The sequence below is a fragment of the Watersipora subatra genome, chromosome 9 (assembly GCF_963576615.1).
Source record: "Watersipora subatra chromosome 9, tzWatSuba1.1, whole genome shotgun sequence".
NCBI lineage: Eukaryota > Metazoa > Bryozoa > Gymnolaemata > Cheilostomatida > Watersiporidae > Watersipora > Watersipora subatra.
The window spans coordinates 35,551,685-35,563,717 of record NC_088716.1 but is presented as its reverse complement, the minus strand read 5'-3'; the positions used below and the strand labels follow the sequence as shown (position 1 = coordinate 35,563,717).

General features: G+C 34.6%; 1 protein-coding gene across 1 annotated transcript; it reads left to right on the top strand.

Annotated features, from left to right (window-relative positions):
* The first annotated feature begins 5,569 nt into the window (after window positions 1–5,569).
* Window positions 5,570–10,435, top strand: LOC137404361 (uncharacterized). The gene is made up of 7 exons (XM_068090560.1): window positions 5,570–5,608; window positions 6,055–6,115; window positions 6,674–6,801; window positions 7,691–7,756; window positions 8,795–8,839; window positions 9,494–9,554; window positions 9,655–10,435. The coding sequence occupies exons 2-7, from the start codon at window positions 6,055–6,057 to the stop codon at window positions 10,257–10,259; spliced, it is 966 nt and encodes a 321-aa protein (XP_067946661.1). The 5' UTR covers window positions 5,570–5,608; the 3' UTR covers window positions 10,260–10,435.
* Window positions 10,436–12,033: the final 1,598 nt, after the last annotated feature.

The following is a 12,033-nucleotide window of genomic DNA, read 5'->3' as shown; positions in this document are numbered from 1 at the left end:
CTTCAACCTGTTTCCAAGGGCTCCCAGATTCACAGAACACGCTATCAGAGACCGGCTAACAACCACAAAATTGAGCTTGCTAGGAGAAAACACAGTGAGGTGAGTGAGTATTGTTTTAGACTCCTGATACTTTATCACTCAAACATTTAGGTGAGATAACAGAACTTATAATTATTCTATAAAACAATTATTATGTAATTTAATTACATAATTAATAATCATTATTAAGATGGAAGGAATGCAGACATTGTAATCCGTACAAACCAGTAGTGGTGGCTACTAATCAAGATGCTTGTATTCAGTTTGAAAAATAATTAAATTTCAATCCAGCACGGCACTGACCATTAGTCTTGCCCTCATTTATCAAATGGACAAATAATGCATGTATTCACTCTAGTTTATTGGTCTAAGCCACATGTGTCAACCTCATGGCCCACCGGCCACACCCGGCCCATCTTGTAATCAGATCTGGCCCACAAAATCATTTTACATTATTGTTATTCATGGTCCATCGATATGAAGCGCTGATATATACAGATCCCATAATGCAATGCTTCAGCTGCCTTGCTGTGTGCTTCTCGGGTCAATTTAACCTGAGATTTGTTTCAGAATTATATTTTTGTCTGTTTTTATCCATATTTATGCTCCAAAAACATTTAGTTTTAGTGTGTTAAATAAATGTTTATCCTGTTCAGCCCGCAACCTAGATTGTGTTGTGAATTTTGGCCCTTTGTACAATTTAGTTTGATATCCCTGGACTCTAAGCTGACTAAGTGGTGATGATTTCCTCAGTCAATGTTGTCCTGGCATTCATTTAGCCACATGAAAAGAGTTGGAAACCTGCTACTCATGATACACCTTGTTAAAATGAAGACGAACCACCAAATAAAATTACAATTCTGCTGTCCACTTATACACATCAAGACCTACATTTAAACATGTATGCATGATTTGTGAAAAGGTGTGGTACTACTCACACAAATCAACTACTTGCAAAGCTGTCCTTCATGTGGCCAAAACTGTGTCTGCTAGTATGTCCATTTATCCTGTAAATTAACCTAAGATATGATTTCTTCAGTTGCTTTGACTATGATTAAGTAATTGATAAGCAGTGCCCTGTATTGTTTTGCAGACCAACTTGTACTGGTATGGCACCAATGATTGGCATCATGTCGCCCTACAAGCAACTATTTAAGCCCTCGCAATGGATTTAAACTCCTATTGACATCTGCAAGCATGGTTTCGCGTAAACAACTTTCTAATTTTGCGAGCGGTGCACCTGTCTACATATGCAGATGGATTGAAGAATGCTGCTACCATCAAACAGAAAAAACTTGTACGTTGTAGAACTTTGATCAAGATGTGATTGCTTTAGAGATTGCCTCTCATTACAAGTGTTACGACGAGTATATCTGCGTAATGCTCGATACATAACTGCGTAAGTGGTGAAAATGTTGATCAATCTTGCCTTAACAGAATCAATTAATATTGTTCACTACTTACCTATGGTATCTTGGAATTTTTTTATGTAAGGGGCAAGCAGAGAGCTGTGCTTTTAACTGCAGTTTGTGGATATTACAGCCCAGGTTCCCAGAGGGCAACTGAGTTGGAAACCTTCTCAGAGGACTAGTTCATATCTGTAGCAGACATGATCAAACTACCATAAATGCAGTGATTCCAAGCTATTGAGGATGTGGGGCCATCCTTGTGGATGCCTTGGCGGTTATCCAAGCCCTGTCTGCCAGTGCCATATCCAGTCAACTTGCTGATACTATTCTTGATACTATTATTGCCCATACTAAGAAGTGCAAGGCTGCTTGTGTGGATTTTGTGATCAAAAACTTTTGCAAGAATAGAGCTACTAAGGCTACTAAGCTCGAAGATAAACTTACAATGTGAAAATCTCATAGGTTTGCTTGGTTTTTCTGGCTGTCATGCAGTTTCATCCTTCGCAGGCAAAAGGAAAAAGAGTCATAGGAAACTCGTCAAAACAGAAGTCGAGTCTGAGAATCATTGAAGTTTCGGGGCAACTTTATTCTCTCTGTGAGACTTACACATGCAGACTCTATGGCCAAGAAGATAATACCCAGGAAAATGGCACAGACTTCAACTGACTAAGGGACAGGCTTTTTGTGTCTAAGTCTAAGCCAGTCAGTCCCTCCCTTCAATCGGTGAAAAATCATGTGCATTGTGTCAATTATGTAGCAGCTACCTACATGTATATGGAAAGAGGCAACAACATAACTTGCCAATGCACCATTTCCTTCTTTACATCGGTGGATACTGGGTAAGAAAAACTATGAGTATGCAGTGAAGTTTCATACCAGAATCATCGCCAACCTGATATTCTACAAGCAGTTCTATGCGAGTGTCAGAAAATCAGGCACCGAGGGAACTGATGTTCCAGTATCATGGCAAAGCTGCCTTACACAGAGCTTTGCACATGCGTGCACTAAGACAAAACTGAAGCGAGAGTAGCAGATGATGTCGAGGGTGAGGACAACGACTAAGAACTCAACATATTAAACAAATTCCCACAGTTAGGATATGCGATATTCTGAAATATTCCAGCTCATTTTGTAAGACTTGATATTAGTTACTAATAATACTACTAATAATAATGATAATAATAATCATCATGTTCACAGTGCTTGCAGCGTTCCTATTATTTTCTATGATTCAGCATTGTCAGGTTATAAAACATAATTATAGTGTTTTGGATTTTTCTATAGCCTAAAATAAAGCTATTACACTAAACAATTATATACACGTGTACATATATGTATATACATGTAGGCCTATATAGTTTACATGTGTTCAAAAATGTTCAAAATGTTCAAATGTTCAAAAATAGATAGAAAATGAATTTTGAATTTACCACTGCTATTCTAAATCACTGCAAAATAATTTTGATAAAAGTTGCAAATCTGATGCAACTTTTATCTAATGCAACAATCTGATGCTTCTATGGAAGGAATATTATTTACAGGGAAGATAAATCCTAAAATATCCTTTTTATCAAATTTCTCGTAGAAGTGGGAATGGGAGCTGCGGCAACTCTTCAGTTTTGAATTATCCATACCAAAATTAGTCCAAATCACTGCAGAAATTGTCACTGAAAGGGGTTGCCAACGAAAATGCAAGATAAACTGCCTTGGCCCATGGCTTAATATGCCATTGTATTCTAACATAACAACAAGACTTTACGTCAGACAATGTATAGCCTTAATGATTTTACTCAGCGTATTATTCTCAGACAGGTAAGCTGTTCATAGTTACTACTGTGTACTGTATCCTTCATAGAGCTGTAACAAGTCTATTATTTTGTTCACAGACACGTATAGAGCTTTATAATTATCAATGGTTTTCAAATATGATAAAATGACTTCAACATTTGTGAAACCTAAAATATGATCGTGTTTTAGCACATTTGAACTCGTGAGAATAATAGACTATAATATAACTCTGTCAAACTTGGAGCTAATTCACAGATGATGACATATAAATTCTTAATGAATTTAGAGCGTATGATTGGTTCACAAATTTCAACAGTTAAAAACCTATTAGAGTTACTGACAGCAAGCCTTAGATCCCTAATATCTGATCATTCTATCGTTGATAGAGATTTTTAAACAGTAAAATTGGCTACATGTTCAACTAAATCCTACGATTCGTTCATATTAATTACCAGTTAAATGTACTTGAAAGAAATGACTAGAGTCTGTTCTCCTTGATTCAGATGTCCTGACATAATCCACCAGTTTCAACAGTGCTTACAGAGTTAGTATTTGCAAAGACTCTGTCAGCAAAGTTATCTTGACCAAAGCGATTGCCAAAGATTTCACCGCGAAACCCTCAAGAGATCTTTAATGATGCAGAAGACTTCGGTGAGATTAAATTAGCCTTAATTCCATAGAGTTATTTTTAAATCATCAGGTGCATGAGTTGTTTTCTCTATTTGCTTAGGCATGCTTAAAGATCGTAACAGGAAATGGCATAAGAAAACAAACGGGTGACACCTTTAGTATAGAGAAGTTACATATGTAACAGGGTTAGTAGAAACAGGCTGGGTGGAATGGAAGTAATTGTTGCTAGAAGATTTATCATCCACTGGAGAATATAAATACAGAAAATAAACCTTGGATAGTCATGATTATTATAGTTTTGATAGGATTAGTATTTGTGATGAATATTAAGTTATATTAAACAAAGCTCTTCAACAGCTTCAAGCAACCAATCAAAAATCAGTTTTTGTTAACTAAATGAATAGACAACTCTAAAACTTCAAAGATTTTTACTATAGCATTTGTTGACCATTCCACTTGGAAACAGATAGAATAGGTATTGATAAATTTTTTCATGAAGAAAAAACTTATGGTTAATGTGGAGGGTTCTGACCTGTAAATATTTTTTGTACCCTGCACTGATTTTATCATGCTTACACACCTGCTTTAGTAACATCTGAGTCAAATTGGCATGCAGTACATATAAACAGGAGAAGATAACTCTTTAATATATTGAAGTTATGATATTTGCGCATATTCACGAAGTGTGACAGACAATTTAATATAAGTTTTGGGATAATTAAACATTGTCATTTAGAGGAGCACACATTTTTCATATAATAGTAAACAATGCTGAGGAAGATTACATGTTGAATAGTTATACCAAGAGCAGCTTATCTCTATAGTTAGTAACTTTTATTGTAACTTCTATTGACTATCATACCGGCAGCATAACTGAACAAGTTTTAAAATGGTAAATAAAGCTTATACAGTATGGGTCAGCAACCACTCTCACTCTTGCTACTGCCCCATCACGTATTTTAGGCAATTTGGAACTTTTCATAGCCAGTCAGCATGTTAAAATTGTGCCAAAGCTGAGTTTTTGAAGTTGTAGCCAAAATGAGATCGGATGGTGCATGGATTATTCGAGAGCAAATATAACAAACCCAACTCGCTACTTTCAGTTAAATAAGGTAGACAGTTAGTCAAATTCCAACTACATGTATTTGAATCAATGTTTAGGTTGAGGAGTTTAAAGCTGTCATCTCAAGCTTAGTATGGGGATTTTCCAACATATACAGACATTCAGTGAGTTCCTTAGTTTCCTTTATTATAGTCTTGCTGTTAGTCACTTCTAGATGTCTATGCACTGACCTCTATGAAGTTTATATTTCTCAGCAATACTAAAACTGAACTGATAAAACTTGTGATCATTAGTAACTGTAAAATTATGGGTTTTCATCCCTAGTGAAACAGCCAGTGTGATATTTCAGGTACATAGCTGATGATTTGTAATGATGTTAGTGCAGAATGATGGAAGTGCTGTGATGTTGCTATGACAACTATATACAAACAAACAGGATCGAGTTTACCGGTTTTAATAAAGTAGTACTTTCATGTTATGGAAAGTTCAGAAGAAACTATATATGAGACATGAACTATGCATCTTATCACTGAGTAGCTCTACTAACATTCTAACTAGTAGGTTAGTTGACTATATCACAGCATAAGTCTCTGAATAGTACATATAATAATAATGTTTATGTTTTACTAAACAGACAAAGAATGGGACCAAGGCTAAGTTGGAGAAAATAAAGCGGGAGGTAAGAAAGAACAATAATAATATTGTACCTTATTATTTATTACAACATGAAGCAGAAGACAATAGTTTCAACTGGTTAATTAAAAACTCACATGTCTTTAACATTGAGTCAGCATCATCCAATCAGCTCACTGAAGGGTCTAAAATATAATGTTTTGCGCTCATCTTTCTCATTGAAGAATATATTACCCTTAGTATCCTCATTTGTCTTAGATAATAGGCTTGTATCATAACATTTGTAATAACTTGTCATTTAGAAGTCATCCATAAAGTTGCGACTTAGATGACCTTATCTGGGTCACACCACAAGGTCTGCACAGCCTAGAACCACCAGTATGATCTCTGCCAGCTTTTAGTGGTAGTAGAAGAAGGCTTTGGATTGACAGATGATATTTATAACATTTATTGACAAGTACTTAAAATATAACTAGAAACTTACAATTTTAGATGGTTAAGGTGATGAAACCAGTTGCGAACATTGAGCCGATGTGGGCGGCCATGACACGCTGTAAGTTTGTTTGCCAGCTTTAGTTCTTTGTTTTCTTCTGATTTGTTTATTTCTAAGACTGCATGAAGTGAGTATGAGTGAGAGAGGAGTAGATTAAACACAGCTCTAAGTTATTCTTGTTCCTTTGCTGTTCAGCTAGTTGATTTATTTATTATTTCTATTGGTTTATCGATTTGATTATTGACTACTGATTTTAATATTGATCTTATCATTTTAACAGCTATTTATTAGTGTAGCTGCGTAGAAATTGTTCTTTCCATGTCTTATAGCCTTATCTTGGGATAGTTTAAAGCTGCTTTTTATACTTTTGTCAGCAAATCTTTCAAAAGCTTGTAGATAAGTTATTGAGCACATTTATATTTACATAGTGGTACCGCAGCAACAACTTCCTTCGATTTTGGAAAAGAAACGTATGTTTGATATACAGTATTGGTCTCCCGATTCACCTTGTTCAGCTGTTAGTTAATGTTCATTCTGTTGTTTGGTTAATTGTTATTTGAGCTAGTATTAGAACCAACTGTATCCTAAATAAAACAGGTTGATTATGTTATAATTTAGCGACTCCAAAGAAAAGCCTCAATAACCATGGAAGGCTTCAAACCGCAACAAAAAAGGTCCCGGAGGTTTCCAATAAGAAGTATGACAGGCGAGTCAAAGGAAACAAAGATAAACCTTCTAATGTCAAGGTCAGTTGTACAAATTAATACTGCTGTAATAAAACTGATGATCGCAGGTAAACTGTTGTTAATTTTGATAGAAATTACTATTAATAATAACAGTTGGCAGTTTATAAATTTGTAATCTTTTATGGTTAGTATTTTTCATAATGAGGATGATTTTTTTCCGTTTCAAAATAAATAAACAAATTAAAGCTTTCATGCAACACGCTAAAGTTTGTTGTTCAACAAACATCTTTTTTTAGGAGTTCAAAGTTTTTTTTCAAAAGTTGTTGGACACAGAGCTTGTGTGTTACTTGTAGCCTTATTGCAGTATCATCTGTAACATGTTACGCTAAGCTTGTGATTGTTAGTTGATGTGTAATTAGTAAAATTTATAAAATCCGCACCGTTGAAGATATCTTTAAAATTGGTGAATTTTTAGTGAATTTTTTTGATGCAACTTGCTTCAAAATAGATGCTCATGATGGAACATAACAAATAAAGGTTTGCGCTTTCAATGAAAAACCAACTTCTGTATGAATATTAGCTTTAATTGTTGCGGGTTAGCAGAAGAAACATAGAAATCTTTAAGAAACTCACTAAAATTGATGTTAGAGGTATGTTTCAACTGACATATCTCATATAAATGAAAGTAGAAAACTCCCGATTGTATAGTGCTTGCTTACCATTGGCTACTGACTTGATGTATATCCAATGTTAATCATTTAACAAGGAAGTGTCACAAAATGACAGTTTATGACACTTGATGCAGGTCACATATAACAACTGACCAGTTCTTTGGAAGGCTGTTGAAACGTATATATGTAACGTCGGAATTTTCAATATTTTGTAAATAATTTTGTTCAATTAATTGAATAATACAATTAAATATTCAACTTACACAAACTTTTTGTAGACTGAAACATACAAAGTTGTCATATCAAGTTTAGTTGGAGGTGTTCTTGACATGTACAATCATGTGGTGAGTCATTACGCTTATTTCCTTTTCCTAGCTGCTTTGAATCATACACTAACTGATTACTTCTGTCACTGGTACTCATAACTTTACTGAATGCTGTCGATATGTAAAATCCTCTACGACTGTAAGCAGATGTAGACATAAAATACATCGCTTCACTTACTAATTTACCTCCGCCTCTAGCACATTTGACTTATTACCTAAATTCAGTATACTTATGAGTATCAGGTGACAGAGAGGATCACTTACTATCAGTATACAGCTTTAGGGTAAGTGAGCTGTGATGGTACAACTTTGAGTTCTACTGTTGTACTGAAGCTTTACTTTTCTAAGTCAAACTAATAATCATCAGCTAAATTATGTTTGTGTAGATGTATCCTCAGTCTAATGGTTAAATAATCCATCACATGTTACAGTTGTGATAAAGGTTTGCTGTGAGTGAGTTGGTATTACTACATACTGTTGTCATAGATGTTGTTGAGGGAGTGGCTAATGCTCGGTGGTTAGGGTGCTAGCTTACGATCAATAGGTCAGTGGTTTGAGTCACATTAGGACCATTGTTAGGACCAGGAACCACAATTTACTATGTGCCAAGTTTGATCAGTATGCTGGTGATTAAACCAGCTCCCCCATTTGCCTAACAACCCTGCATGCCTGAAACAAAACCTGATTAAAGGCGGAGGAGCTGCTCTGCTGGCTAATGGCTAATTAGCTAAAGCTGGTGCCTCAATAAAAACACCCAACAGAAGGCAATGACAGACCGCTGTTCAAACCTTCATAAAAAGCTCATGGTTATATAGGAAGTATAGAGGAACCATGATCGCCTATGTCCTAACAGAACATCGTACCGAGAGAGAGTTGTCATGATAATTGTACCAACCTTTTATGAATCCTCTGGTCTGGTGGTGCATGTTAATATACTGATCATATATTGGGTCTAGTGCTGTAGAATAGTTTCATATGTCATTAATGTTAAAACTACTAGATAGAAAAGTATATGATAGCATACCTTCTGTTCATAACAACTCATGTTTCTAACAGACAGAAAATGGAAGCGGTGTGGAACTAGACAAGATCAAAAGAGAGGTGAGGAGAAAGTTATTAACATGTTACTCCCTTTATTACAAGATGAGTCTGTATGAGTCTGTAATTTAAATATTTATCATATATTTAGTGATACAATAGTTGACTACACTAGTACAGTACTTCATTACATAACAGTCTGGTTAAACCTTTAGTAGTAACTTACACCATCTAATTGACTTGAGAATGGACTTACACGAAGTTTCACCAGATTTTATTAGAAAAGTATTGATTTTTATCTATTATTTAAAAGTGTTTTTAGTCATCTGACTGTTGATATGTTTTAAAATTAAAATCAGCAAAAATTCATCGCTATTAATCTATTGATCAAATCACTTCAAACATTAAAGACAATTGGAAATAATAGGAAAAGACTTTTTGATGGAAATCATTAAAATTTGGTGTCAGTTAATCTTTAAGAAAAACAGACATGCTAAGATAATTTCATAAAACAAAGTTTTGATGTTTACCATAAGTAAAAGCTGGAGTTGGAGTAAACAAAGTTGGAGTTGCCTTTCCTCTATCAGCAGATCCATGCTAATGAATATAGCAAGCCTTGGCTCTCTGTCTTTAAACAAGTCAACTTATTAACAAGACAAATTAATCTGGTAGATGTACTATGTAATAATTATATTAGCTGTACATGTACTTTTGTAGGTAGTCAAGGCTCTGAAGGCAGCACCAGAGAGTGCAGCAATGTTGACTGCACTTGTAAGCTGTAAGTCTTCCTGCTAAACTTTCAACTTTAATCTGTTCTACTTGACTGGTTTTCAAGACTCGATTTTTTTGAAGAAATATTGTAACTTTTCTTATTTTAGCCGAAACAAAGAGTACATCCGTTAGGAAAATAAATTACATGCCAGCAGATAACCAAAGTACCTGTAATGTTTCCAACTCTGAATCCTGCACAGAAGAACTCCCATCTATAAAGGATGCCAGAAAAGAAGATGGAATTTTATGTGACACAAATAATTGCTTGTCTATATATAAACAAACACTTCAAGCATCCGGTGACGCCTCCAAATCATTGTGGGAAAATTATAGCAGACGTACATACAACACCCTCTCTGATGCGATGGCTGCAACGAAAGAGTTTCATATAGTGCGAGCTAAAGCTTTGAAAATTTTGGGAAAGAATTATCCAACCTTTGAGCGCAAAGGAGGTTGCAATGAAATTATACCTCATGAGTACGTACATCAATCAACAAAAGACAGAGCTAATATCAGTTTCAGAAGTTGTATTCCCAATAAACCTTGTCTAAAATCGCTCAGTTGTGCGAACTTGGCATCGCACGAAAATGTTCAAACACACCAACCGTGTGCAGCTGGACATGGACATCGTGTCATGTTAGGGGGAAGAAAGTTAGGAAAGAAAGACAATAGCGCTAATTATACTGTTTCTCTGGCTGCAATATTATTGTAATGAACTTTATTATTTCTAAATTTTACTTCATCCGTTGTTTTTATATTTCTTCTCTGATTTGAATTCCTACGTCCCTTCTTCCAATTACTAATTCTACCTTATGTTATCCCTTGTTCTTCTACTGACTCTGCTATTGTGTGTTAATTTGGTTTGTTTTTATTTCATAATAAAATCTTATTTTTGTGTGAGATCCTACAAACTGTATATTTAGCCATCTTGAAATGATGTTTTCACTTCATTTTCGTGTTGTGAATACTTTTTTGCGTATTTTACTGGCTTATTCCACTATTATTTATATTTAGCCTATTACTATTCATGTAAATATTAAAATATATATTTTAGTTCAAATCAACCATTGAACACACCTGGCAGCTAACAACTAGGTCCTAGTGCTAAAGTTCTTGTAAGATTGTCTCCACCTGACTCAATAACTGTATCCCATTGGTACATACACGTATGATTAGTCATATACTCTCTGGTTAAACATTAATGAAACCTTTGCTAATCATGACTAGTATAATGGTACAGCATAAAAATTACTATAATTATGTTTGTATAACTCTGTAGAATTAAAGCAATTTCTAGACCAATAGCGTGTTAGGTTATATAAGATTCAACCAATAGTCAGAGTATGACACATAAATATGTATGAGTGTATATAGAGTGGCCAATAGCATTTTGTTACCAGCCGTTTTATAATATTATACTGGAAATTCCCCTGTCATACAGCCCACGACCAAAGTGATAATGGAAAAAGAAATGGTTCTGCCCATTGAGAAATGCAATATTAGCAGTCAAATGGCACTGCAGTGCAATAGGAGAACTGCAATGGTAGCTGCAATGGTAGCTGCAATGATAGCTGCAATGGTAGCTGTAATGTATTAAGTGTTAATATGTACAACAAACAGCAATAATGAAAGAAAAAGGTTATATGTTTATATCTCTCTCCTGCAATAGGAGAAATGCAATATTAGCAGTAAAATGGCAAGCTGCTGTGTAATATACATAGGCTGGGGGAGCTGTATATCATTAGTCATAGCAACCAATAGCAAGAAAGTTGTGATATTTATCTAGATTTTTAAATTGATATCTAAAAAATTATGCTGAATTTAAAAATCTAAATAGATTTTAGCTGGTTGTCATAGAATTAGATGTATATATGTAAGAAAATGTAGGCCTATTACATAATTTTGCAGATATTAAAAACGGCTTGGCAGTACCGCAATATTGGGCACAGCCGCAGTATCATCAACAAAATCTTTAGAAAAATAATAACAGTAACATATTGCATACTATTAGTCACTATATACTTTGATCTTGTAAATTCAAATGATTATTCTTATAACTATATATTATAATAATCTTATAAAATCGAATAATTGTTCTTACAATTAAATATTGTAATAATCTTATAAGAATCGTTAAAAAAATATCATCATAATTTCTTTTACTTTCACTGCTTTGGACATCAGTTGGAATACCAAAGTACTCATTATAAGTGTCCAAAATGTCAGAGTCCGATAGAATCGGCAAAAAAGAAACGATTACTTTTCAGTACTTCGACATTAATTACAGAAACCTTCAGCAATTGGACAATGTCATAGATTGGTGAAATGTGCACGCTTTTCTCGTGAAATGCGCACAACCTAATGGTTCTACTCTCTGTCGCACGGCCTTATCGGCGTTTTGTTAGCCGGTCTTAATTTTGATTAAAAAAGGTTTGTCAAGTTTTTATTGCGATTTTAGGCCAAATTATCTGTCTAGTTATTTATAA

Bases quoted from the DNA above. Each gene is read 5' to 3' on its own strand.
- LOC137404361 (XM_068090560.1), top strand. From the start codon at position 6,055: ATGGTTAAGGTGATGAAACCAGTTGCGAACATTGAGCCGATGTGGGCG. The intron at 6,802-7,690 runs GTCAGTTGTACA...AACTTTTTGTAG, and splicing joins ATAAACCTTCTAATGTCAAG to ACTGAAACATACAAAGTTGT. The intron at 8,840-9,493 runs GTGAGGAGAAAG...GTACTTTTGTAG, and splicing joins TAGACAAGATCAAAAGAGAG to GTAGTCAAGGCTCTGAAGGC.